Consider the following 27,071-nt stretch of genomic DNA (forward strand, 5'->3'; position numbering starts at 1 on the left):
TTGGGAATTGCAACCAATGGCTCACTCTACCCCTCCCTATGACTATGGTGGCTGCACAGAACTAAGATGTCTTCTCGTTTTCGGTTGTTTGCTGAAGGAGATAGCATCTTTAAGAAACATTTCCATGCAATTTATGTAGATAGAAATAGCTCTAAGGTACTAAAAACATAAAGCTTCATTTTGAAAGGTCTTTATACACCTCTGAAGACATAGTTATATATACTATATTGTATTTCTGTCAGTAGATCCTGAAAAAATTACAGAATGGACCTTTAAATATATTTTTTTGTATTGGTTAAGAGTTTCAAAATGACTGAACACACTCGTCATCTAAAAAAATAATGTTAAAAGATTAAAATGAAAAAAGATTTTCTTAAACATTTTATACAATAAAGAACTCTCACATCTATCTGATCCAATTAATCTTGATATAGTGTACCTTCTATGAATTCAGTGCTTTTTTTCTCTTGTTTATCAGGTTAAAGAAAAAGTCGCAGTCTGTGGACATCCCTGATGAAGGTTATGCTGGTTCTCTCCTCAAAGACCCGCTGGCATCACCCCTCCTACCATCAATGGCTAGAGCCCCCATAACTGAAGAGAAGGAGATTAACACCACTAACATCCAGAAAGCTCGCACTCCTCGCCGGGGAGAACTCAAACGGGGATATACCATCGGTGTGTGAGCTGTTCTTTATTACATATGTAACATATGACAAGGTCATATCAGTACAATTATTTGTACTGATTATTAGTCATCGTTTTTTCACCCTCATGTCATTCGAAACCGATATGACTCTTTGTTCTGTGAAACACAAAAGAAGATATTTTGAGAAATGTGTCCATACAATGACTGTCAATGGGGTCCAGTGTTGTTTGGTTACTAACGTTCTTCAAAATATCTTCATTTTTGTTCTGGTGAAGTAATAAAGACATATAGGTTTGGAATGACGTGAAGGTGAGTGAATGATGGAATCCATTTCAGTAACACTTTCCTTGAAGCATGTATCTATAATGCATTATTAAAGTAGTTTTAAAGCTTTGTAATTGACCTTTTAATGGATTGTAATGCCTTATAAATAATTGTTATTACAGTTAATACATTATAACACTAAGCAATTCATTGTTGCACTACACATTTTAAGTTATTCTTTACAACTACATATAATGCATTACAACAAACATTATGAAGAATTATAATGCATTTTACCCTTTAATATCTGTTCATAATGCAATATACATACATGCTTCAAGGAAAGTGTTACCATTTTTTCTTTTTTAGTAAAAACACAGGTCTATGAAGTCACCATTTACAATGTACTGATGCCGTAAATGTGGGTTTTTAAGTAAACGAGTGAAAATAGCCTAGCCTCAAATGACCAATATGTCATTATTATTTGATGGACACTAATATGCACTGTGCTAGCAAGATCTTTTCAGGGGAACAGTATAGTTCAAGTCCACTGAGACTTCTTAGTTGTGCTTAATCCTGTGTTGGCAGAGGAACTGGGCGACTGCTCTTGTGTTAAGAGACAGTAATGAGAAGAGAGGATTTCAGCCCTCTCTGGATCTCCACACATCTACAGTAATTACTTCTGAGTCACAGCAGGTGCTCTAGTTTTTAGACTTAACTCTTAATGTGATCATATTCGGCCTCGTAAATCTCTCTCACTGTTACTTCAAACGGATACTTGTATTTGTTTTTGTGTATTACACATCGTAAAAATGCAAATTAAAAACGATTTAGGTAGATGCCCAAATGGCAAAAAAAGATGTTTGGTTCACCTCTTGGTTAATTAGAAGTTGGTTGAAAATTTTGTCAGGTACAAAATTCTAGCTAATGTATATTTTTGGTTTCATGAATAATTCTGCGTTTTCTAGGCCAAATGGTTGAAAAATAGATAGCAAGGTAGTTCACTTTAAATAATTCACAGAGACAGCCAAAGTTTAAACTACCAGCCAATCTGGCTCTTTTCATCCTTAAAGACATTTTTTGTCGGCTGTATTCTCCTGAAGATGGGTGTAAAAGATGCACCTTCTTAATGGCCATCCTAGGAGCACTATTTTTAAACTAAGGTTGTTGTATTTGTAAAAAGACATTTTGTGAATCTGTGTTCTTGTGTCCTCAGATAGGTGAATGTGTGCATTGTTTTATACCTAATTGTCAGTGCGGTAAGATCGGTTAACTTTGCTAACACACAGTAATTACCTCCGCAAGAGTTTTCCCAAAGGAAATATCTTGCGACATCCCAGCCCTGTTTCCTTGACTGCTAATGTTTTCCAGTGTTACCTGCAGGGTGGGGTTGACGCCAGTCGGGCAGCTCTGGATCTGTCTCATGGGACGGATGAGGCCGATGACTCAGCCATTGCGATTTTAGTTCTCTAGCGTTAGGGCGTCTCTCCCAATCAACCGTCTGTGGAGAAAATCTTTTCATCAAAGCCTTTAGATTAGATCTGTGCCGGTCTAGCGGATTGCATGTCTTAAATCTGACTAATTAGGCTCTTAATCATTACAAATTAGTAAATTATCGTTTGCAAGCAGGCTTAAGCAATGTTGCATCTTAATTCATGTAAGTGTCTTTAAACTGAGACTTCCCAATTAGGAGGTTTGTAAGATTTTTTAAATGCTCCTAAATGTTGCTCTAGTTTTTAATGCGTCTGGCCTGAGCACTCTTATTGGAAGCTTAAGGGTTAAAAGAAAATTACAGTGCTGTCTGCCCGCTTTGCCTTTAAAGCCTTTCATAGCTTTTGTGTGTATATTAGAGATTCAACGGTACCACTCTGAATTACTTTTAGTATGTGCAAGCAAAAGTGAAATGAACTTGGAGTCCTGTAAAAAATCACTTAAAAAGACTGGGTTTGATCCCAGGAGATTGCACATAGTCAGAAACAAATGTATAGTGCAATGCAATGTAAGTCGCTTTGGATAAAAGCGTCTGCCAAATGCATAAATGTAAATGTAAAAACAGAGAAGGTGTTTAGGTCACTACTCAGTTTGTTGTATTATACTGTAGTATGTATATCAGTACAGGTCATGAAAAAATGAAGAGACCACTCCAGTGTCCAGCATATCTGCACACAATGTGCCCATTACGTTCCAACGTCTGTTGAATTCAAGCAAAAACCAATCACCCAACAGTAATGTGAATAACAATGCAAAGACTAATGATTCAAAAGAAGACTTTTCTGATTAAATAATTACTTTCGAACTGTTCGTAAAATACATGAAAACAATGGTATGTTGTTGTTTAAACATGAATATGCCAGTTTGTGCCATTTCACATTTTTTGAACATGCAAGAATGTAAATAAAAAAAGTTATAATAAAAGTTGTAAATAAAAATAGAGCACAATATACTGTATTAAAATGAGGGAATTTATTTTTACAGCTGTTTTACCTGTAGTATACATTTTGCACTGCATTAAACTGCATTTTAGCATTAATGTAAATGTCTGTAAATAAAGGAAAATGCTCTGGTCGTTTTCTTCATTTTTTTTACAGTGTATTTTTATTTGGAATCAGTGAGAAATGTTGTCATTACTTTACGGAATGAAGCAGAAATTATAATTTGATTTAAACACAAATATGAATGGTAATTTCAGATAAATCGAAGTGGTCTTCATTTTTGGCATTCCATATTTTGTTCCGGATGATTTTTTCTTTGTTTTAAAGCATTGTGCCATCATCTTATACTAAATCAACTTATGTTATAAAAGGGATAATGTGCAGTCAGCCAGTCGTTACCGCAAAGGAAAACCCCCATATCTTGTATCACCCTGAAGCGTTTTATTTTGTGATAATGACCGCTCGACTGTACATTTATCTTGATTATAACACAGCTCCTTAGTGACTAAATAAATAAATGGAGATGAATTATTGATTCCTGTTATAATATTTCATTATGTGAGAAGAAGCTAGCACAGTGGAGGAAATTGGGTTCTCAGTCAATTCTGCAGTGGAGTTTGTATCTTGTGCTGTATGAAACAGTGACTGTGATTATTACGAAGAGATTTTGTCATGGTGGCTGAATTTCTATGCAGCATTTATGAGGTTAGCACTTTTCATCCTCTGAGCAGGTAACAGTGCATTGCTGAGCTGAGCCAGCAGAGGGTGTAATGCATTGTACTGTTTACATCAAAGCTGCTTATGAGAGTTATTAAACATTGAACAGAGCAATTATGTCTTTTTATCGGTTATATTAGGACTGCTTGATTACACAACAGACCTAGTTATACTTTATATAACATTTCATTAGTGTATAAATTGTGATGTCTTTAATGTACTGTAAGGTCCTTTGTCAAAGATTATTAGTTGATATATAAGTGCATGTGGCTTTACCCTTTACCAGGCATTGTGCCAGCAGACAAATGCTTGTTTTGTTATGTTCCTGTTAAGCTATAGTCGAGTCTGCTATCGCACAATAATGCACGAGAGCAATGCACGGTTAAAATAATTTTACATTTAAAGCATATAAAGATGTTTAGCCATCAAGTCATCTTTTCTTTAAAGATTTCTTTGTCGATGTCAAAGCTGCAAACTTCTGCACAGCGGATATAAGCAGACTAACTGAACGATAAATTGTTGAACAATTTGCAGTTTCAGCAGATTACGTGGCATATATCACAGATTCATTGCAATAGAGATGTGAGGCTGTAATACTCGGGCTGGAGTAATTTGACCTTGTTTATAAATCACCCACCAATGTTTAAACTCTCCAATTTGCACTTTGATTTATAGATTTATGTAAAAGACTTTATTACAATTTACACAGATTTTAATTTATTACTGTCAAAGACGAATAATTTTATGTTAGAACATTCAGGACTAAAATATAGATTTATTAATAAACAAATGTTCAGTATATTACATGTAATTGCATTATATTGTAAAAAAGTATTCTTTTTAATCTATATTTTTTCTCTTTTCAGAAGTGAATGTGAGTGAACCTTGACCAAACAAAAGTGCTGTGGATGGTTACCAGGGTTTTGCTATGGTGTTCTGAATGTGATGTTTGTTTCTATGGGTGCCGTGGATGGTTAACAGGGTGTTGCTATGGTGTTCTGAATGTAATGTTTGTTTCAATGGGTGCCATGGATGGTTACCACCAGGGTGTTGCTATGGTGTTCTGAATGTAATGTTTGTTTATGGGTGCCGTTAATGGTTACCAGGGTGTTGCTACGGTGTTCTGAATGTGATGTTTGTTCATGGGTGCCGTTAATGGTGACCAGGGTGTTGCTAGGGTATTCTGAATGTGATGTTTGTTTCTATGGGTGCCGTGGATGGTTACTAGGGTGTTGCTACGGTGTTCTGAATGTTATGTTTGTTTATGGGTGCCGTTAATGGTAACCAGGGTGTTGCTAGGGTGTCCTTTTTCTACACGATTGTTGCAATGGATTTGCAGGGGATTTCTGAGTTATTTTGAAACATTGGTTTGTGGTTGCTAGGGGCATTACTAGGTGCTTGCTACTACACTCTAAATAATGCTAGGTTATTTTCAAACCAGCATTGTGTCAAAAAGGAACAAACCAACCAAAGCTTGGTTGTTTCAACACAAAATGATTGGTTGTTTCAATGCATTGATGGGTCAAATATACAACACACATTTTCTGGTTTAATTTAACTCACCGGTTAGGTTTGTCCATTTTAGACCCAACGCCGGGTTGAAAATAACCGAGCATTTGTTAGATTGTAGATGGTTGCTAGGGCGTTACTAGATGGTTTCTTACTGACAAGTCAAAAGAGCTCACCCTAGTTTTTGTGGTATTCGGGTATCACACCAAGTACCACTTATAAGAAAATAAAAAACGTATTTCAGTCCATTTTCTTGATGTGCTAATGCATTCCGACCGTACGTTCTGTAAAAATCAGTCTATACTCTCTGAGAAAATGTAAAGCCTGTAAAGCCACTCGGGTGTGCACATTTCTCCGAGTGACAGGCGCTTGACTGACAGTGGATTATAAATCCAAGTAAGCTTCCTCACTTTCCTGCGAGGTGACAGGATAGATGATGGCAAGAGACACCATACTGCTGAGCTTGTGTTTCTCATCGCTGACCTCAACGCATTTCATCCCACATCATTTTCGTCTCTAGTGAGTCTAACCGAGAGAAAACAGATGCTTTGACTGTGCTCGTATACAGTAAAACAGACATCTGGTGTGTGAATGTTGGAATCTACCTAGTATATCCAACTCATTTTAAAAGAGCAAGAGAAAGTCCTTGCTGAGGAGAAATGGTTTCTGCAATTGTTTAATTCCTATTCTGCTGGCATTTGCAGTTTCATTACGACGCCACATTTATGGGAGGAATGGGACAGTGCTGTATAAATTGGTCTCGGTGTGACAGTATAAAATGAACGCTGTATCTTCAGCATATTCAAGATGCCGTGTTCAGGTAGTTTGACGGAGTCCCTGGTGTTTCATTTTAGATGAAGTGTGCATCTGGCATTTCAAACACTCCTGGTAGGATGTTTTTACATTATTATACCTTGAGTGAGAATGACTTTAATCAGCACTTGAATCTTCTTTCGTCTTTAGGGTTTGGACAGTCAGATGGTTCTTCATACCTTTGATAGTCTTTAAGTTCTTCTCTGCAGGTTAAAATACGTTCTTGCATCCTATCTTAAAACATACTTTCAATTATCATATAAATAAAAAAAAATTACAACAAGGTGTCAAGCAGTGATATCAGATTTCCAAAAATTTCAAAGATCATATTTTATGAAGTTCTGGTCCAACTAACCAATCTGTACTGTTCAAGCATATCTTAACTCTGATTATATGCTCCATTTAATTGGACACATTACATATCATTACATGAAATCCCTACACGGTCTATTCTCACCCAAAGACCCTTCACCCCTGTTGGTTAGCGTCTGTGAAGGACATCTGCTCATGGGCATCAGTCAGAGGGCCATTTCCGCCAGTGCTGGGAGCCGTCTACTAAAAATAACCAGTAATGGCCAAAGGTGCCAAGACAATGAGAGACTGGGAACTAGTCCTGAGCAGATAGAACAGGATGTCTGGATGATCTCATGTCAAATTATTCCAAGATTTGGGAATTATGAGCAAATTCAGTATGTTTTGTATACTGAATGTGTGAAACCTATTTCTCCAGTGCTTTTGTGTGAACCGTGAAGAAGGGTGTGTTCATTTGAATGCATTTATAATATGATGACTATTTATGTGTTTGATATAATGGTTTATTCTGAAAGTGATATATTGTTATTGTAAATTCTTATTTTTTTTTTTAGGTGGCTTCTCCAAATAATGTCGTTTTACTGACTTGAGTCGCACATTTTGAAAGGATTCCATATGGTTCAAGATTAAAATATTATGAAGTTTTCCCAAAAATGAACATCGTTTCATCATTTACTCACCCTCATGTCATTCAAAGTCTGTTTGTTCTTCTTCTGCAGTACACAAAAGAAGATACTTTGAGGAATATTTTTGGGTAACCCGACCCTTTAAGACACTCTGTTTTTATTTATTTTTCAAAATAAGATGGAGCGTTTGGCTGTCTTTCCATATGCTATGCAGAAAAAAGAAACCATCTAAATATGCCACACATTAAACACTTGGAGGGTATATGTGTACGTGTATCTAAATAATACATTTTTCCATTAAGTGCAGGTCTTAAATGGGTTTTGGATCATCCAAATTAATTCAAACTCCAAAACTAGATATAGATCTTATAAAGCTTGGTGTTCCCAAACGTAAACATTACCATGTGGCATCAGTTAGGCAACTAGATAGATACATTTGCTCATACAAATGACATGTATAACCATTCACCAAAACATCACCATGGTAGCTTCTGATCGCTGGGACCCAGTGGAGATGTCACAATAGACCGGGCACATGGTGAAGCCACTCCCACACGAGCCGACTGGGCTGCAGACTCTTTCCCTCACTCTCTCTCTCTCTCGCTTCCTCCATGGCTGGTGCTAACGGACGAACAAACACAAGGGGTGGGGGGGAAACAGTCTGTGTAAGGCGCAGAGAGGATGAGAAGAGACAGAAGGACCATGACTAGTGTAACACGCTCTACCCCTCGTTTACTTTCAGACACCGGACAGAAGAAAAACACGCTGAAAGATGTTCGGCGGATTTCCTTTCAGAGGCCCAAAGGCACCATGGAGTACGTGGTGAGTATTAGGTTCTCTGTCTGATCCAGGTGCTTCTGTTTACATACTGCACCGGCGCGTCTATTTGTGTGTGTTTGTGCTGGAGTGTGTGTACACACAACCGCATGCATGTAATTAGCTCTGGCACGTATATTTGAGCGTGTATGATTGATGTTACTGTGCTGTTATTATGTGATGCTGGACTTTAATGCTGTTTATCACGCAAGCCTCCCTGCTGTCTTTAAATAGGAAACATGCATTGTTAACAGACTCTTATTGTGTGAGCGTTTATGGTCTGTTCTCAGAAATAAACCTCTTTCCCACATTTATCATATGAAGGGATTTGAGAGAGAGAGAGAGCTTTCCCACGTGCTCTTGAGATGACCTTAAATCAGGTGGTGACTTTCTCCATGGTAACAGTGGCATTGCTGGTGATGCTGGGAGAGAGTCAAAGAAAGATCTGCTACTTTTTGAACATCCATTAAACGGCGACTTTTTGAGTCTTTGCGTATATGAAGCAGAAGATCATTTAAATTAATTTAGAATAAAAAAAATGAAACTTATATTCATCCCCATAATGACACCATAATGATATGTAATAGTCTGAAATCATATGTTGTTCTTATACTTTACTTTAATTGATACCTAATTGGATCTTTAATATTTTTTCTTGTATTCTATATTTTGTAGTCTACAAAGTTAACCAAATTTGCATTTCACTGTTTGTTATACTGTTTATATAATAAAATAAAATAATAGTATTAAGTTACATTAAATCTTGAGAAATCTAGAATTAAATCTGGAGGAATCTAGTATTAATAGCAATGGTAAAAATATACATATTTAAAAAAAATCCAGAATTATGTGAGTTTTGTCATCATTTACTCACCCTGTTGTCATTTAAAACCCGAGTGATTTTCTTTCTTCTACAAAACACAAAAGAAGATATTTTGAAAAATGTTGGTAAATAGTCCCCATTAACTTCTGTTGTATGGAGACAAAACTAATGCAAGTCAATGGGGACCAATGGTTTTCTGTTACCAACATTCTTCAAAATATCTTCTTTTGTATTCTGCAGAAGAAAGTCATACAGGTTTGAAATGACACATTTTTATTTTGAAGGTGAACTATTCCTTTAAATTATGATCAGGAATTACAGATTGAAGTTTTCCCCACCTTTCAAAATGCTTGATGGCATAAATTTTTTTTATCAATATGTAATCCTGTTTAAATTGATATTGAAATTAGAAAATATTAAATCAAATATGTTAAATTCAGACAGTATATGTTTTTCTTTAGCGATCCAAAATATAGCAACTTAACCCAACAATAAATCATTAACTGAATTGTATTAAAAAAAAATTGCCTCATGTCTCAGCAGGTCGTTTAAATAGTGCAGGACAAGTTCACTGGCCCGTTCGCACCAAGGATTAAAATCATTTCTATAAAATATTTTTTGAAAATTGTTCTAATGCATCATCCACACGATAAAAATACAGAAGAACAATATTATTGGGATCACTTTCATAACGGTTATTTTTCTCAAGCTGATGAACGATAAAATGTTTACAACCAATCAAAATCCATTCTAATCTAAAGTTTAAAATAAACAATGTTATCATCCTTGGTTTGAATGCTTATATTGTTATCAGTACAAATAGATTTATAGTTATCATATATGGTGTGAATGGACTCTTACATGCCAAAGTTTTGGCGAAACTGTTAGCATGAGCAAACTACTGTACAAGATCCAAGTGTTTTTTCCTTGTCACCATAGATCTGCTATGAAACTGGCATAGCAGTATTTGAAAGAGCTGTTTGTAGCTGGCAAGAAACCTTTCTTCCCCCACACCTTTCTCTTTCTCATTGTCAATGTTGTGAAACCGTACACTATTCCCCTGTAATTGCACACAATCACATCCACACTAACCGATCAGAGTGATTTGTGGCCCTGTGACCACAGTGATTGACTGTCTCAATCAATCAATGTTCTTAGAGGAAGCTCTCCCAACACACTATACTTATTCCTCAAGCTTTATGGGGATCCATGCACTTCTGTTAGTTGATTTCGTTGGTCAGTTGATACTGGAACTTTGGAAGTGAAAAATCATACTTGAACTTTTCAGGACCATCTGATGTTTATATTGGTGCATATCATGATACACACGTTTTTGATCTTTTGTGGTTCTCTTTGTTGTCTATGTGTTTAGTATGGTAACTGTGTGTGTCTGATCAGTAGATACCATCTCTCAATGAAGGGTCTATCTAAAGGATATTGAATTGAATGCAGGCAGTGAGATGGGCCTCAATTATTTATATCAGTCTGTTGAGCTGAAAGTGATACCCAATGAAAATCAATGATTTGGATCAGGTGACACCGTGAACCAGTGATCTGGTGACATGCCACATGGGAATTACCAAAACTTCTGCAACTATAACTAGTTGCATTAAAGGGAAACTTCACCCCAAAATTCTGTCATCATTTACTCACATTCAAATCTGCACACATGTATTTGTTCCGATGAACAGAGAAAGATATTTGGAAGATTGCTTGCAACCAAACAGATCTTGCCCCCCATTGACTCCCATAGTAGGAAACAATACAATGGTATAGTCAAAAGTGCTATCCTACGTTCTTCAAAATGTCTTCTTTTGTGTTCAACAGAAGTAATTTTCCTACTATGGGAGTCAATGGGAAGCAAGATCTGTTCGGTTATAAGCATTCTTCCAAATATCTTTTTCTGTGTTCATCAGAACGAAGACGTTCTCTTCATTTAGAAATCTACTTCTCAAAGCAGATCAGAATGTCAGCATGTGTTCACTTTGTATGCTTAACATGTGAAGATTATAGAGCTTCTTGAATGCTATTTGCAAAGCAAACAACTGTCATTGTGTGTCTGTTTTACAGCCTTCATAAAAGCTTTCAAGCTTAGCAGATCTTTCTGGACACAACTACTATGTTTATAAAGACAAAATTGCACAGGGATGATAATGAAACAGTTAAAAAACATGTGACATGACTATGAGGATCTGCAAATGTATATAATTATTCATTCCATGTTAACTAGACGCAGATATACCTTAATTTAGAGTTCTGGATTTTGAACCTGGAATAGGACCAGAAGATGTAATGTTTGTTTTGTGTCTCACCTCTAGGTGGAGTCACGGGACACTCTCAACAGCATTGCGCTGAAGTTTGACACCACCCCCAATGAGCTCGTACAGCTCAATAAACTCTTCTCTCGTGCTGTGGTTCCTGGCAAGGTGTCGTATTCACACAGAGTGTCTTGGTTTTAAATCATAGTTCTGTGCTTTCTCTACTATACACTGTAACAAGTCTGTTTTGTTAGTTCCTAACAATGTTAATTAAATAATTTATTGGAATAAACTAGCTGATGTTTCTCACACTTTAATTTGTGTAATGTATGGTTTTCATAAACTGACTTTTACATGAGAATGATTTGGATCTCCCAATGTTCTTAAAGGGACAGTTCATTAAAAGATTCTGTCATCATTTACTCACGCTCATGTAATTTCATACCTCTATAAATTAATTTGTTTGAACACAAAGAAAGATATTTGGAAGAATGTTAGCATTGACTACCATAGTAGAAAGAATGAAATGGTAGTCAAAGTTGCCTGAGAACTCTTTGTTTCCTTAATTTCTTCAAATATCTCATTATGTGTTCAACAGAACAAAAAAATATACTATTTTTTTCCTAGTATGGCAGTGAAAGATGTCCCAGAACTGAAAATTGGTTTTAAATAATAAGGTTTTAAACAACCAGAGGGTTCATTTTTGTTCATTTTTATACATCTTGTGGCGTAGGTGCTGTATGTTCCTGATCCAGAATACATCTCTAGTGCCGACAGCTCCCCATCCCTCAGTCCCATCAGCCCCCTCTCTCTTACCTCTTCTGAGGCCGACCTGGAGAAGGCCACCACGGTAAGCGTCATCCTGCCTCTTCATCTGTAACCTTTAATAAGAATTGTACAGGATTATGTTTGTCCTGTAAGAAGAAAACGTCTTTGTAAGCTTGTACAGTCATTTCAGCTTGGTGTTTCTGTAATGCATGAATAAGGAAAAACTGGAATTAGCGTGATAAGTTCTGTTGAGGTCCATGAAATCACATCTTATTCAATTTTAAACCTGCTTTACTTAGTGAAACGGCGTGGATCATGATTTCACACTAATGAAATTTGCAATTTGATTTATGCAATCGAGCATGTAAGTGAAATAGAAGTGCACTTTGCACAGCTTGCATTTTACATGGATTCAATTATTTCCCATTTACTTTGGGTAGGTTTAATTTGTACCTGCTCTTCAGAAGGGAGCGTGCTCGATCGTGTTTGGCCAAAGTTCCAAATGCTTTACCATATTTGTAATGAATCAATGCTAATATATTTGTATAGATGGATAGTTGCGGTATTCCAGGGGTTGGTTTTGTTCAACAGCTTTGGGAGTTATTTGAGTTCCAGTTCAAAATATCCTCTTTAATGTACTTTAATGTGCTTTTCTTAAATAGTAAATTTTTTCTGTCTGTGTTCTAGTCTATCATTCCCTTTTGTACACTGCTGTTTTTCCGCTGTGACACAGCGATCCCAATAATTGTTATATACAGACAAACTGCATTTTCTCGGGCTATAAATTTGTCCCTCGTTGGTGATACAAGATGACAAATAAGATCATTCTAAGAGATCACAACGGCTTCTTTTAAGCTCCCATGGGTCCTTGTGTCTTTTAAGTGCTTTATTTGATTTCTGGACTGCTATCGGTTGCCAAATGGTTTGTGGCACCTCTGTTGGATTAGTGTGTGTGTCTCTGCGTGTATTTCTGGTTCCATATGGTCCCGAATTAACAGCCTTGCTGCCGGTGCCAGAGATTCTGGGCTACACGGCTCAATGAATACAAACACATTCCTGTTATAATAGTCTTAATAGCCTCCATTATGCTAATAGCCTTTAGTATTAAGTAAAAAATGGCATCAAATATCATGAATACATGCACTGAGATTCAATGGTTGGTAAAAGTTATTTCAATCAATAAACACTGAATCTGTGTTGTCAAGCTGGAAATAACTTTTTGTGGCCCTTTCGTACACTCGGCGCAATATGGCGCAAGTGTTTTTGTTAGTTTCAGCCATAATTAGTTCTCATTTACCCGTCCTGCGCTGCGTTGTTTATATAGCAAATGCATTTGCCCCTATTTGTGCGCCCTTGGGGGTGGTGGTCTAAAAAAGAGGTGTGTTCAGGTGCATTGTTGGCACGTTGCTAGTTTGAGGAACTGAAATGTGTAACTTCGCGTACGAGCAAATCAGTTTCTTCGATTGAGAAGCGTTCAGCTTTTCCACCAACAAACTCCCACCATGGCGAGAGTCTCTTATAGGGAATTGGAAGATGACACACTGATTGGTTTATTACACGTTACGCCCAAAAAACACCCATCACTCATTAAACTAGAAAAAGTGGATTCGGCCCTGACTGCACCTGCGCCGTGAGCTTTTAACCATGCGCTTAGATCGTTAAAATAGGGCCCTGAATCTGTATCGTCAAGCTGGAAAAATCCTGATCACTGAATCCGTATTGGTGTGTCAGCAACTGCTTCATCGCTTCCCTGCCCTCATGTACCGTAATGAGTTTACAAACACACAGAGATGCTGACTGTAACTCAACTTCTACAGCATCATGCTAGGAAACCTTCCTCGGTCTCTCGTGTTTCTGGATGTCAGCTTTTCTACACCAGGAATCACTCTAAAGCTTTCAGCTTCTGTTTTAATGGGCTGTTATATTCAAGCCTCCTTGTTGTGCTGACATTGTGGGTGAGAAAGTGTGTACCATGAACTAAGGGCTTGGACACATTTAGTCTGATGTGGCGAGGGCTATCGCTCATTAAGGTTTTTCTATCGTCGCCACAGGATTCAGATGATGCCCACAGGAGACAAAACACCCCAGCTTTACGGCCTGCCAGAGTGGTGTCATCCACCTCAGAGGAGGAAGAGGCGCTTACGGAAAAGTTTCTTAAAATGAACTGCAAATACATTACAGATGGCAAGGTTAGTTAATTCAAGCGCTTTCTTTTCATTTTTCTTCCAACTTTTTCATGTCATTATAAATGTCTTCACAATGAGCGTTTTAATATAATTCAAAAATGTTTTTTATTTTATTCGACTTGAAATACGTTTTATTTTAAATATGTTTCTACAGCGTAATTATTTGAAAACATTTCTTCCATTATGATCCATATTTTCCATTATCTATTTTCCACTTCCTTTAATTTATTATCAATTTAAATTTAAGATTATTTCACCTTCTTGGGCTTATAACCTTCTAACCCCTGGGGGGTTAGTCTTACAATATACAATTGATACAAAATACACAATATATTTATAACTATAAACTATTATATTTAAACAGGCTAACATAGAAGAACAGGCTTCTTTTTCTGTCCTGCGCTTTAGACGTGTGGGGGGGTGTTTCAAATTCAAAGAGACATGACAACTAGCCCTGAAACAAACTTAATATAAATTATTGTAAATAATTAATTGACAAAATTAACCTTATCCGTTGAATGAATTTAATCACATTTGTCATTATAATTATTACTCCAATACAAATATCTGAGGGACCCCCAAAGTCCATTTTTTACGTCTTAAGGGGGGCCCTTATGCCTTATGGGGGGATCCCGGATCTCCCAGCCCCCCTTCAATTCGAGCACTGATTTCACCTCTAAATAACACAAATAGGGCACAATTCTTTCATCCAATTTGTTTCAGACACTGTGACAAAACTCAGATGTCTGTCTCTGATACTGTTCCTCACTTTTCTAATCCAGAATGTGTTCTTTCCTCACTGATGAGTTCCTGTCCATCTTTCTCCGTTTTTTAGGGTATAGTCAGTGGTGTGTTGCTGGTCACACCAAGCAACATTATGTTTGACCCCCATAAATCAGACTGTCTGGTTCAGGAGCGAGGGTGTGAGGAGTATGGCATCATGTGCCCTCTGGAGGAGGTGCAGTCGACAGCCATGTGCAGGGAGATCACAGACATCAGGATCAGAGAGCTTGTGCCGCTGTAAGTAACTGGGGTCTAAATTCCCTCCACCTTAGACAGGTGGTAATGAGTTGCCTCTAAAAATTTCTTCAAAAATGTATTTACACTGAATATTGCCTTTTGTCAATAAGCATGCTTTGAAATGTTTAGGCTTTATATGAAAACATGATCCATTTTCTTTCGTAACCCAGAGATCTGGAGCTGGAGCCGTCTGTGACCGAAGTAAGCCACCTCAAAAGAGCCCCTCGGCTAAACAATGCGGCACATCGCATCCGCGAGACGGGTAACGACAGCGCCAGTACAGCCCCTCGTAGCACAGAAGCCTCACTGTCCGAAGACGTTTTCACAGAGTCTGAACTTTCTCCCGTCCGCGATGATGCTGCCGCAACATCATCTGACGAACTTCAGCAAATAAAATCCTCTGGAGCATCTTCTGAATCAGTGCAGACCATCAACCAGGCCGCCACTGTGATAGAAGAACCTTCAACAGCTAACAAAAGAGATTTTAAAAGCGTGACAGAAAATGCAGGAATGGAGGGAAGTTGTTTAAAGGATACTGGTTTTGAGCAGAGTCTAAGTGCAACAGATTTATCCAATGAGATCTCAGGGAATGTTCTGGAAAATGTAGCTGGGGAACAGGCCGTGAACGAGGCCAAATCACGTACCACCTCTGAATCTCTTTGTTCGGACACTGTAGCAGCCGAAGATTCTGTGAAAGATGAGACGAGCACAGAAGCTCGTACTATGCAATCGACCAATGAAAAGAAAGAAGGATCGACCAATGAGAACTTACCTGCTAATGAGCTTGCAGCAAATGAGGGACAAAGTAAAGATGAAGGTAACCTACACCCATAATACTTCCTTAAGTCAACCTAAAAATCGACTTTTCTTCCCAAAATTTGTGTTCCTTATTGTGCACTTGTAATCTATTTAATAAAATAACTGTGCATAAAAACAATGTATAATAACAAATCTTGAACTCTTAAAAAATCCTCCGCAATTCATTTGTTGCGGATGCTGTGTTTCATGTTGATTTATGTTGACACGCAGAATGAGTGTATTTCTCAGTTTAACCTTCTCACACCATCTCTTTCCTGTTGATATTGCTAATATAAAGTATATACAATCCTTAATAATATTACAGAACAGAAAGTATGTTGAAATGTCAGCTTACATACGATCTGATTTGTCACTTCTGTAATATTTCTGCTCTGATGAGGTTCTGGCCCAAAAAATAACACAGTTTTCTGTGGGTATTGCTTGACTCGTCCGTTCCACCGATTGAATTTATACCATTTAATAAACCCTCTCCAGCACGCTAACAACTTCATCTCACTCAACATGACAGCTTATTTAGCCAGCGTTGTATCAAGCATGCATCAAGATGTTGCACTTGAATCTAAATGAATAAAGTAGCATGCAAGATTAATGCCTCAATTTTACCTTCTGATAGAACGGTGAATAAACAGGTGCAGACTCTGTTCTGTTTTCAGGGTCCAAGCGGAAGTCCAAATCGCATAAGTTCCTGTGTCTGCGGGTTGGCAGGGCCATGCGGAAGACCTTTATTTCCCACGCCAGCGCGTCCATGCAGCAGTACGCCCAGAGAGACAGGAAACACGAGTACTGGTTCGCCGTTCCTTCTGAGAGGTTAGTGTTGTTTCCCGCTCGGATGACGAAAATGTAATGTTGTCTGTTTACTGACCTACTGCTTTGGACCCAGGTCTAGAATAGTTATGGGGTTTAAAGGGTTAGTTCACCCAAAAAATTATTTTTCCAGAATTTATTCACCCTATGTTTGTTCAAATCGAATCAAAATTTTGTGGAACACAAAAGAAGATATTTTGAGAAATGTCTTAGTGATTTTGTTTATGGAAATCAATAGGGACCATGTTGTTTGGTTAACAGCATTCCCCAAAATATCATCTGTGTTCTACAGAAGAAAGAAAGTCATACGGGTTTGAAATTTTTTATTTTATTTTGTTTAAATTATATTCCCCTAATTTTCCTTCATTTCATATGTACATGTGATCTAAAGCCCTAATAAGAGTTTTCCAAGGACAGATTTTCTATGTCATGCTAGTGCCTTTAAGAAACTGGATTAATCCATAGACACTGAATGACCGAATCTAATTACTTGACATACTAATCTAAACGCTCGTACTCAAAGCATTATGTAATCTGGAATCTTTCGCTTCTGTATAATACATCTATTCAGCCTCACTAAAACCGATTATGAGAGATTTACATGCTGCATATGTTTCATCTCAAAACTAAATAAGGCATAAATACATTTTTCTCCCTGGAGCAATCACTTGCAAAAGTTATATTATACTTATTTGAAGGCAGTTTGTAATATTATTCCTTTTTAATGACAGTGGGATCTGTTTGTACATTTATGCAAACGCAATTGCCAAAGTCGAACATTTGTTTATCATTTGTTTATTAGCAGCCGTTTCGTTAGGGATCAAACCCATGACCTCTACGTGGCTAAAGCAATGTCACCCACTTTTATCAAACGACTATTGACTTCTTCTTGATTTATGCCATGCAAGTATAAAATTGTGTGCAAGAGATATGTGCTTCCTAAATTAAATGCCTGATAATGTATCATAAGCTTGTGGTTATGGGAGGGGTTGGGACTGATAACTGCCCCACTGTTGTCTGACCCAGATACGTGACTGGTCGCATCATGTGTTTGAGGTGCAATGCAATGGTCCATTTATTTACTTTTCTGTATTCTGGGTGCATTCTAGCACGCATCTTATCGAGGGTACTTTATGTGTATGTTTGTTTATTTGCTATAGCTTTAAAGCTGCTTTGTCCCCAAGAAACCTTTCGACCAAATCCCTCCATGACCGGACCATTTGTGTGTGTGTGTGTGTGTGTGTGTGTGTATGTTTGTGTCTGAACTTATACAGTTTGTATGCTTGTTTGTATGAGCTTTTGTGTGTAGTTCTTAAGTAGGGGTCTCCCAACAATCGGTTGTTCTTTGTCTTTTAATACCACAGGACTAGGTTTCATCACTGTCAACATGGTGCAATTACCTACTGTATAAGATGTTGTTGACACATCATTTAAAATATTGAGTAAAGCAATTGAGCAAAGTGGTATATCGGAGTACACGCATGCAGTTAGCTTGAGTGAGATGACAGTATAGGAATGGATAAATAATTAAACTGTTTTTTTATTATAGATCATTTATTTTATAGTGTGTGCTTTAAATGTTTAGTTACGTTATGGTGATTTACAAATTCACAGTGAGAAGTAGCTAAACATGTTTGAAATGCTGATGAAATGTCTCATTTGTATTTCCTATAGGTCAGACCACCTGTATGCATTCTTTGTCCAGTGGACCCCTGATGTGTATGGTGAAGGATTGGGAGGAGTGACACGGGAGCCTGGGTTTGTAGTGGTGAAAAAGAACCAGGAGGCTGAAAGTGGGCACCTGGACAAACCAGTGCCTGATATCACCTACAAAGACTGGGAGGTAAGAACGGCTGTGGTACGATAGCCTAAAACAGAACAGAATATGATTAAATTAAAATACCAAATTTCTTAATCCTAATATGCTGCATGTGTATGTAGAAAACACTGTTAAAAAAGTAAAAATCTAGTTTCTTTATAGTGCATTCCAATTAATATCAATCAAACTGCATTTGGTTTGTTTTGATTTAAGCCCTAATGTCTACAAAATATACAGCTAACTAACACAATAAAAACAAGATAACAAAATAAAATACATGATTTTTTTTGAGCCAAACTCTTCAAATATGTACTGTATATTATTAATATATTTGGTAATTTAATATACTGTGGGCGCAAATAGTGCAGTACACTTAAGTCATTCTTAAATATATTTGCATGTTTTATGGATTACATAATAGATCAAGTTGATTTTCTACTGTTATGTTTGGATAATTGTGCTGATGTTTGTTATCAATGTTGTACACACATTGTATTCATGATGTTGTGTCTGTTCTCCCCACATGAGTCTGTTATTCACTGCAGCGCTGGAGTCTGTGTTCTTGTGTGTTTGTGTGTCCTTCTTTCAGAGTTCTGTCCTCAGAGCTCCTCTATTACCGATGAACCATGTTTATGAACGTACTAACATTTGAGTATAAATGCATGAGTTGTTAATGTCCATGTAATGTCTTATTTGCTCAGTGACTTATATTTATCGTCCATACGGTTTGTTGATCAGGTGTGTAATGTCATCTTTCATTTTAATGTGGTTCTTATGGTGTTCAGTAATCACTTCATATCAGCATGTCATCACCGCTCTTAAAACCACAAAGACTAGCATATGTTAGCTATACTATTTGACTTCTGTGTGTGATATATATTCATAATAAAATATATAAAACGTGTACTTTATATAATTCTATTGATTTGCTTTTAGAGCAAACTTGATTAGTTTGAGCCAATAAAATGATTTATTATCATTTTTATACATAAAAATACTTTTTTGTTCTTTCTTGTGCAAATGTTTACAATTTCTACAATACTTTTCTGCATTTTTAATTATGACTGTTCTTAAAATATTAGTTTAATGTTTTATAAATATGAATGTTTATTTCTAAAGTCTTCCATATAGCTTCTTTAGTTTTTACAATGTATCTTTCAAACCCTGAACCTCCTCTTGTTTGGGCCGGTCAGAGGGAAGGGTCACATGAGTTCACGCTCTTCTATTGGTCAGTGTGGGATATAAACAGCGCAAAGCCTGCAGTTCACTTCAAAGCGTGTCGGTATCGGATATAAACGCGCATGTCCCGCTTCAGAAGTCTCCGCAGAAGTCATGTTTTTCTCCAGAAGAATTAAGGAGGGATTTCAGCTGACGCCCAAATACAGCTTTGGATTGGTAATGAAAACTTGCCCTGTTATTCTGATGTTTGCGTGTGTGCGTTGACAGTGCACTCTACGGTGGCCGGTAATGATATGACTTTAACTTTTAAGTTTGTTGTTATTGTTAAACACGTTAAGAAGACGCACAGCAGCCGAATGGATACGAAATCGCGGGTCTTGATACCCGTTTTTAAAAGTTCAAACTTTGACATTTCAAGAATTTACGTGAACTGGAAAAACGGCGAGACGCGACGCAAAGGGCAACGACGCATGCAAGATGCGACGTAAAGGGCGAGACGCGGTTTTACGCAAAAATGAATAAAACAAATGGCGTCCAAAAATAACCACACACTGAATATAAAACGCGCTTCTTGTGAACATTTGTACTTAAAATTGTATCGTAATTGTGAATCTTTTAGGTGTCATTACAGAGTCAAACACATCAACGTAAGAACAGATTTTATCTTTTGAAACTTTGTTTTCTGTTGCTTTGAGATGTGACGTATCTCATCTAGCCTCTGGCAGGTTGTTGATGTTTACATGTGTTTTTGATCTCGTAAAGTGAATCCTGTTAGATTCAATCTTATTTGCTGTGTGAGATCTAAACTGAATGCCTGGTCCTGATGCAGCATACATGGGTCAGGTGGATCTGAAGTTTATCTATGTATGTGCTTATTAGTTCTTGTAAAGAAATTTGCTTTGTGAAAACACTAACATGACCCTTCGTCACCAAGTGTATAAGCAGAAGAGGAATAGGAAGCACACAACTTACTCCATCTCCTCAGCATCGCTTTGGATCTTCGACCTTCCCCTCTTGTTTTAGCTGTTATCTGTTTGGTCGCCTCACAATTCTTCTGTCTGTGCATTAGGTAGTGTCCTGTTACTGAGTACTATCGACGGATAGATGCACTAAACAGTGAGGACCTCCGCTCGCTCTGCAAACGCCTTCAGGTGCCTCATGCCACGATGCACACTCAAACCTCACAGGATGGTTTAGTGGCATTTCAGTTTTAAATGGTTTAAAGATGATGGGATAGAAGTGATTATTGATGCAAATGAATTATCACAGTTATGAGTTGCATTGTGCCGTTGATCAAAAATTCAATAAAGTTGCATTTGACTGCAGTGTTTGTTATGATTTACTCTTCAGACAGCATTGATCACACTCAAAGTCAACATGAAAGCCGACAACACATTTTTTATATATTTACAATACTGTACTTCTGAACGTTTTTCTATATTGATTTACTATATTGTTTTGATTAATTTTCTTAAATCTAGAAAATAGTTCTTGCAAGATCTTGCGTTCCGTCCTCGCCCATATTCATGGTGTGGTATCTAATACTTCAAAGCAGAAGAGGATATTGATCAAAAATAGTTTGTGATAGCTGTTTCATGTTGACTTTAAAGGAAAACTTTATTCCTTAAAGTGTGATGATGTGGTCACACTAACCCTGCAAGCATTCAAGATTGTGTATCTTGACACAAATATGTAAAGATCAAGCAAACAATATTCATACTTCTATTTTATTCTAATACTAGTTAGAGTTTTATTAATATTCTAAATTAGTTTTTAAATATACTTTTGCTCTTAATTTAGTGTATCATTTGTCATTTTATTATAAAAAAATTATACTGCCATTTAAGGTTTAGCTTTTTTATTTCCAGTTAATCATTTTAGTGCTTCGGTTTATTTCAGTTTATCGCTAAGGCAGCATTTCTTTCCATTCAGTATACAATAAAAAAATCAAATCTTTTCTTACATAGTTTTTACTGTATTATATTTGTTTTCAATTAACAGAAATGTTTGAATCGATAACTATATAACCCTTGGTTTAATGTCTTGGTCCTTGGATATTTGCCTTCGTTTGCACCGCTGTAGCCGAACTTCCCTTTTTTCCTTCAAATTTAACTCTTATTCTCCTGCTGAGATGCAGTTAATGCTGGTCATTCCTTAACCTCAGGAATAATTCTTCCCTTGGAACATTTCTTTCAATCAAACCATGCTTCATCCATTCTTCCCTTTTCTATATCAGTTTGGGTAAATACTGATGTAGAAGCATACATTACCAAATTGAAACGAAGATGCTTTTGACTTGTAATGTGTGCATCAGAGAACATCACTCCTCATGTCCTGCTCGTAGTCCATGTAGATTTTCTCCTTTGAGCTGAATTGCTTTTGTTGACCCCAGTGGTGGGCACAATACCATCAAAATTCGGGAACATTCTCTTATATCGAGAGCACTGGTTTTACAGTATTGTTAATGTAATGGTTTGGTTGTGTAATTGGATAGTGTTTTATATTTGTCAAATTTCCTATTCCACATTTTTATTAAAAAAAAAAAAACATGATCAATATGAGTTCTATTATAATACATACTCTCAATACAAGATGATGATCGTCAAATTTTGGAATCAACAAATAACACAACTGTGCTCATGTGTACTTTCCTTTTTTTATTAAGATCACAACCAAGGAGGAGGTAAACTCTAAACTTATGGTAAAAAGTGACCCAGAACCAGAAACATTCAGACCCCATCTGAATGAGCCCAGTGTCCTACTGCAACCGGAGCAGATTGAAAAGGCAAGAATGCTTATGGCTAATCTATCTGGGACTCGTGTCTGCCCATATCTGTCTGTACACCTCATTTATATTCAACTCTCCAATGCCCAGACTTGACAATCTATTCAACTTCTCTATTGAATGATGAGCTACCCTTCACCTTAAGAAGTTCTCAGGGGTCTCCTGTGACATTTTCTTTTCCAACCTACTTCTGGCATTTTTATTTGCCCGCCAAAGCCATTATTTTTCATTACACGTGTATTTCCAAGTCCTACCCAAAAGTGTCTTTAATTCAAGGTTGTGCTGCTGTTATGATTCAACTTTAGTCATTTGTGGGGTTCGTTACTCATCTCTGACCTTTAACCCCCCAAACCTCAGCTGGCCAAGCACCTGCCCCCCAGGACAATCGGCTATCACTGGTCTTTAGCATTCAGCACATCCAATCACGGCATGAGTATCAAGAGCTTGTATCGGACCATGCAGGGTCAGGACTCTCCAGTTCTCATGATCATCAAAGACAGTGATGGGCAGGTATGTTCAGGTTCTTTTTTGCATTCTTTGAAAGAGAGATCAATTTGTGACCCCTGGACCACAAATCCAGTCATAAGTAGCGGTTAGGAATAGCCAACAATACATTGTATGTCATCATTAGTATATTAAGTAAAGATCATGTTCCATGACGATATTTTGTTATTTCCTACCGTCAATATATCAAGACTTCATTTTTGTGAGTGGATACATCACTCGCTGCTGCCTGCTCCTTGAGAATTACCCACTCAAGTTTGGTATCTATGTAAAGCTTAGAATTTCAGCTATCGGGTTCATTTACTTTCCACAACGTTATTTCAGCGTTAAGCCAATAGAGAGCGTTAAAACAAACCTGTTTCTTATTGGCAACACCCTGGTACAGCGCTTCTGATTAAAAACTTCAAAAGCGATTTTCTCAATATTTATATTTCTTTTTTGCACCCTCAGATTCCATATTTTCAAATAGTTATATCCAAAGATTGTCCTATTCTAACAAACCGTACACCACAACTGGAAAGATGATTCAGCTTTCAGACTCCGTATCAATCTGAATTTAAAAATACTGACCCTTATGACTGGTTTTGTGGTCCAGGGTCACATTTGAGATAGAAATGGCCATTTTTCTATACAAATTAGTTTTTTGTTGTCTCCATATTTGCATAATTTATTCATTTATGTATCAAATGTTCTGGTTCATAAAAGTCGTCTGTTGTTTTTGCAGCTGTTTGGAGCACTTGCTTCCCAACCATTTAAAGTCAGTGATGGCTTCTATGGCACCGGAGAGACCTTCCTCTTTACCTTCTGCCCAGACTTTAAGGTGAGGATTGATTAGCTATACGTAAAGGGCTTTGATGGACCGGTATATGAAAGTTTACATTAAATATTTACAGTTTTATTTATGTTTGTCGTACAATGAATAGTAGTCAAAGCAGATGACAAAATCGAATGAGAAGTGTGTGTGGCCGATATAATGTACATCTAAGAAAAGTTTTGGATTAAATTGGAAGAAATGTACTTAAAATGAAATGAAGCATGTTTACTAGTGGTGTCATTCTTTTAAACCAAATTACGTTTTCTACAATTTATGAAGAAATGGACCGGTTTATAGGAATAAAGACATTGCACATTTCTAGGTTTTCAAATGGACCGGTGACAACTTATTCTTCATGAAAGGAGATCCAGACTCCTTAGCCTTTGGTGGTGGAGGGTATGTATGGATGATACATTGCCATAATCTGTGTTTGTAAATCAAAGATGCCTACATTTGCTCTCTTTTCTATACAGGGGTGAGTTTGGTTTGTGGTTGGATGGAGACCTCTATCATGGCAGAACTCACTCATGTAAGACCTTTGGAAATCCAATGCTCTCTAAAACAGAAGACTTCTATGTTCAGGACATTGAGATCTGGGCTTTTGAATAACACACCCTGCATCATAGACTGTTCAAATAAATGACAATAGAAAGCAATATCCGCAAAGAAGCCCAGAAATCGAATGTACAGTGCCCTTTATTTCTGGAATTGCTGAGGTGGGTGGTGAATTTTGCTGTGTGTGATCCTGCTGTCTCAATAGAATGTTCGTTTGACCTACATCCAGACGGATTGAGGTCATGAACCGCTTTAAAACCCATTTGCTGCCTGAGGTCCTCCAGTCTTCAGGATAAGGAAGGGTGGCGATGGATGTTCCTGAATGTTTGTACAAAGAAAATGTAGCTCATCCAATTTGAGGTTTCGAGACCTGAAATACAATGCTACTCACCTGTAGCACTGCGTCTATATCGAGCACATGATATCTAACCTCACATGCACTGTTATTGAGATGTCTCACACAGGCTCTGTATAATCACGTGTCACTACTTCTTGTAATATTCAATACCGTGTTGCTGTAAAAATGTGAAGTGACATGCAACCTGTGTGGTGCCCTTATCTCAATAACCTCCTATAATTTATTTTCTTTCGTCATAGCGTATAGTTAAGGCAGGAGACACATGTACAGGTCAATGAGAAGGAACGGACTGATTTCACTGGAATTGGGGGGGGAAGTATATATAAACGCATATATAAATACATATAGCAATTATATATTTATATCTCTCTATTAGTGTACTGTGTACATAACTATCTGACATATCGCTGTTATGTGTGACAGTGATATGGTTTGCACCACTATCCTTATAAGTATAATCTGAATTGTACATTTTCCTTGTAAATTTGTTCCAATAAATATTTCTATATGCACAAGATGTAAACACTAATCCAATGTGAACTTGAAGCACTTCGCTGGTGACGGAGGGGTTTCAGCAGTTGACCGGCTCTTTATGTTGCCAGTAACCTAGGAACTGTATATAAGGTGACCTGGGGGTTTGCGAGGAAGCTGATGAGGGTGATGAGAGACTGGTGACAATCTCCAGGGCTTATGGATGAGTGCTGTCATGAGGAGAAGACCACTTACAGAAATATTTACAAACTCGGGGCACTTGACACCCAAATTTTCAAAATACAGGTTTATGGAGTTGAAGTGTAATGAATGCCCTTTTATGAGCAGTAATCAACATGGAAGTTTACGCAGAGAGATGCCAGCAATAACAGGTCCAAATATATTTGACCAAACTGTTGTGACAGGTTTCTTGTTATAAAGGTATGATGCTGTCTGCATCTCATCAGATCTTAAAGTCGAAGCACTGAGATGATCCTCAGGGCCCTCCTGCCCCTTCCTGGTCTTCCCGGACAGTATTTGATGGTTATGTCGAATATAGATCAATAAACCCTCACGGATGATTATGTATCCATGTATTAATCACAATAAAGTCTATCTAGTAGTGACATTCTGTCTCATTTTCTATGTGAGTAAATTTATATGATTGACATTAATCATTTACAACTGTGTACAATAGTTAAAAAAAGCCAATAACACATTTAAAGTTCTGTTTCGTACAGTGATTTGCCAGAAAATAAACTGCTGTATACAGGTCTGAAGTATGAGGGTAAATAAAGGACAAGGTTTTCCCTACCCTTCGTCTCCCTCTGGTGGCTACATACGGAGGCGTTTTCAGTGGTTGATGGCAAGTTTGCTTTATTTAGAAACCTTCCAATATTTTAAACCGATAAACAGTTCATGCGGAGTTTGCATAAGAAAATCCACCACAACAGGCCTCGGATGATATGTCTTTATCTCATTCTCAAAGATTGTTACTCGCTTTGAGGGCACAGTATTCACCAAGCTGGGGGTTTGTATTATTTCTGTCTCTTTCCTCTCAAATTACATGTCATGTCAGTCAAAAACTTCTGCCAGTAAGGAGTGTATTACACAGGCCGCCATAATGATGTCATCACGTTCTGGGGCTCCAGTGCATATGATACTGTTGTGAGTGATGATCATACATTCACCTATAATACTTACCTAGTTTGTTTGAATAAATGTTGTTCATTGCAAATGAATCTTGTCTCTTATACACTAACCAGTGATTTGTTTCATAGTGTTTCATGTGACATGGCCTGTTCCCAATATAGCAAAGCCTTTTTGTAAAAATTGCTACATTTGAAAAAAGTATGTCAATGGCATAGTAATTTTTATTGTAGCTTATTGCTTGATTTAATACTGACCCCTTAATTTTAAAGATCAATACATTTTGGGTGCAAACTACATGTACAAATAATTAAAATAGACACTTATGACAGACACCAAGCCCAGAGCAAGTTAGTGAAACCAGCAGAGGCCATTTCCACTTCCAGATCCACCCTCATGTGTCAATTCCAGTTCCAATTATTATTCCCACTGCGATTATTCCTATGTATATGAACAAAATAATCAAACGTATTCTTAATGCAAAGTTTTTTGAGAGCTGCCACTGTTGCACAAGTACCCCTCTAACCATTCATGTAGACTATAAGATTATCTTACCTTCTCCCTGAACATTAAAGAGCATAGACTAGTAAAATATAATGATATGTACATCATCCTGTACTGTAT

The 27,071-nt window shown here is 37.2% G+C and overlaps 1 protein-coding gene across 3 annotated transcripts in view; it reads left to right on the forward strand.

The window, feature by feature from the left end:
• The window catches only part of oxr1b (oxidation resistance 1b), a 35,543-nt gene extending 9,617 nt beyond the window's left edge, over positions 1–25,926 (forward strand). Inside the window, exons 3-16 of one of the 3 annotated variants that reach the window (XM_056741402.1) lie at positions 479–675; positions 8,062–8,141; positions 11,277–11,384; positions 11,950–12,066; positions 14,036–14,173; positions 15,006–15,190; positions 15,361–16,007; positions 16,645–16,816; positions 18,488–18,656; positions 22,477–22,596; positions 22,954–23,106; positions 23,825–23,920; positions 24,237–24,310; positions 24,388–25,926. In XM_056741402.1, the coding sequence (XP_056597380.1) occupies positions 479–675; positions 8,062–8,141; positions 11,277–11,384; positions 11,950–12,066; positions 14,036–14,173; positions 15,006–15,190; positions 15,361–16,007; positions 16,645–16,816; positions 18,488–18,656; positions 22,477–22,596; positions 22,954–23,106; positions 23,825–23,920; positions 24,237–24,310; positions 24,388–24,523 (2,392 nt within the window). In that variant the 3' untranslated portion in view covers positions 24,524–25,926. Of the gene's footprint in view, positions 1–478; positions 676–8,061; positions 8,142–11,276; positions 11,385–11,949; positions 12,067–14,035; positions 14,174–15,005; positions 15,191–15,360; positions 16,008–16,644; positions 16,817–18,487; positions 18,657–19,160; positions 22,597–22,953; positions 23,107–23,824; positions 23,921–24,236; positions 24,311–24,387 lie in introns of those variants that run through there. The other 2 variants (XM_056741403.1, XM_056741404.1) reach the window with 2 other exon arrangements.
• Positions 25,927–27,071: the final 1,145 nt, after the last annotated feature.

The sequence above is a fragment of the Triplophysa dalaica genome, chromosome 25 (assembly GCF_015846415.1).
Source record: "Triplophysa dalaica isolate WHDGS20190420 chromosome 25, ASM1584641v1, whole genome shotgun sequence".
In the NCBI taxonomy this organism is placed as follows: domain Eukaryota; kingdom Metazoa; phylum Chordata; class Actinopteri; order Cypriniformes; family Nemacheilidae; genus Triplophysa; species Triplophysa dalaica.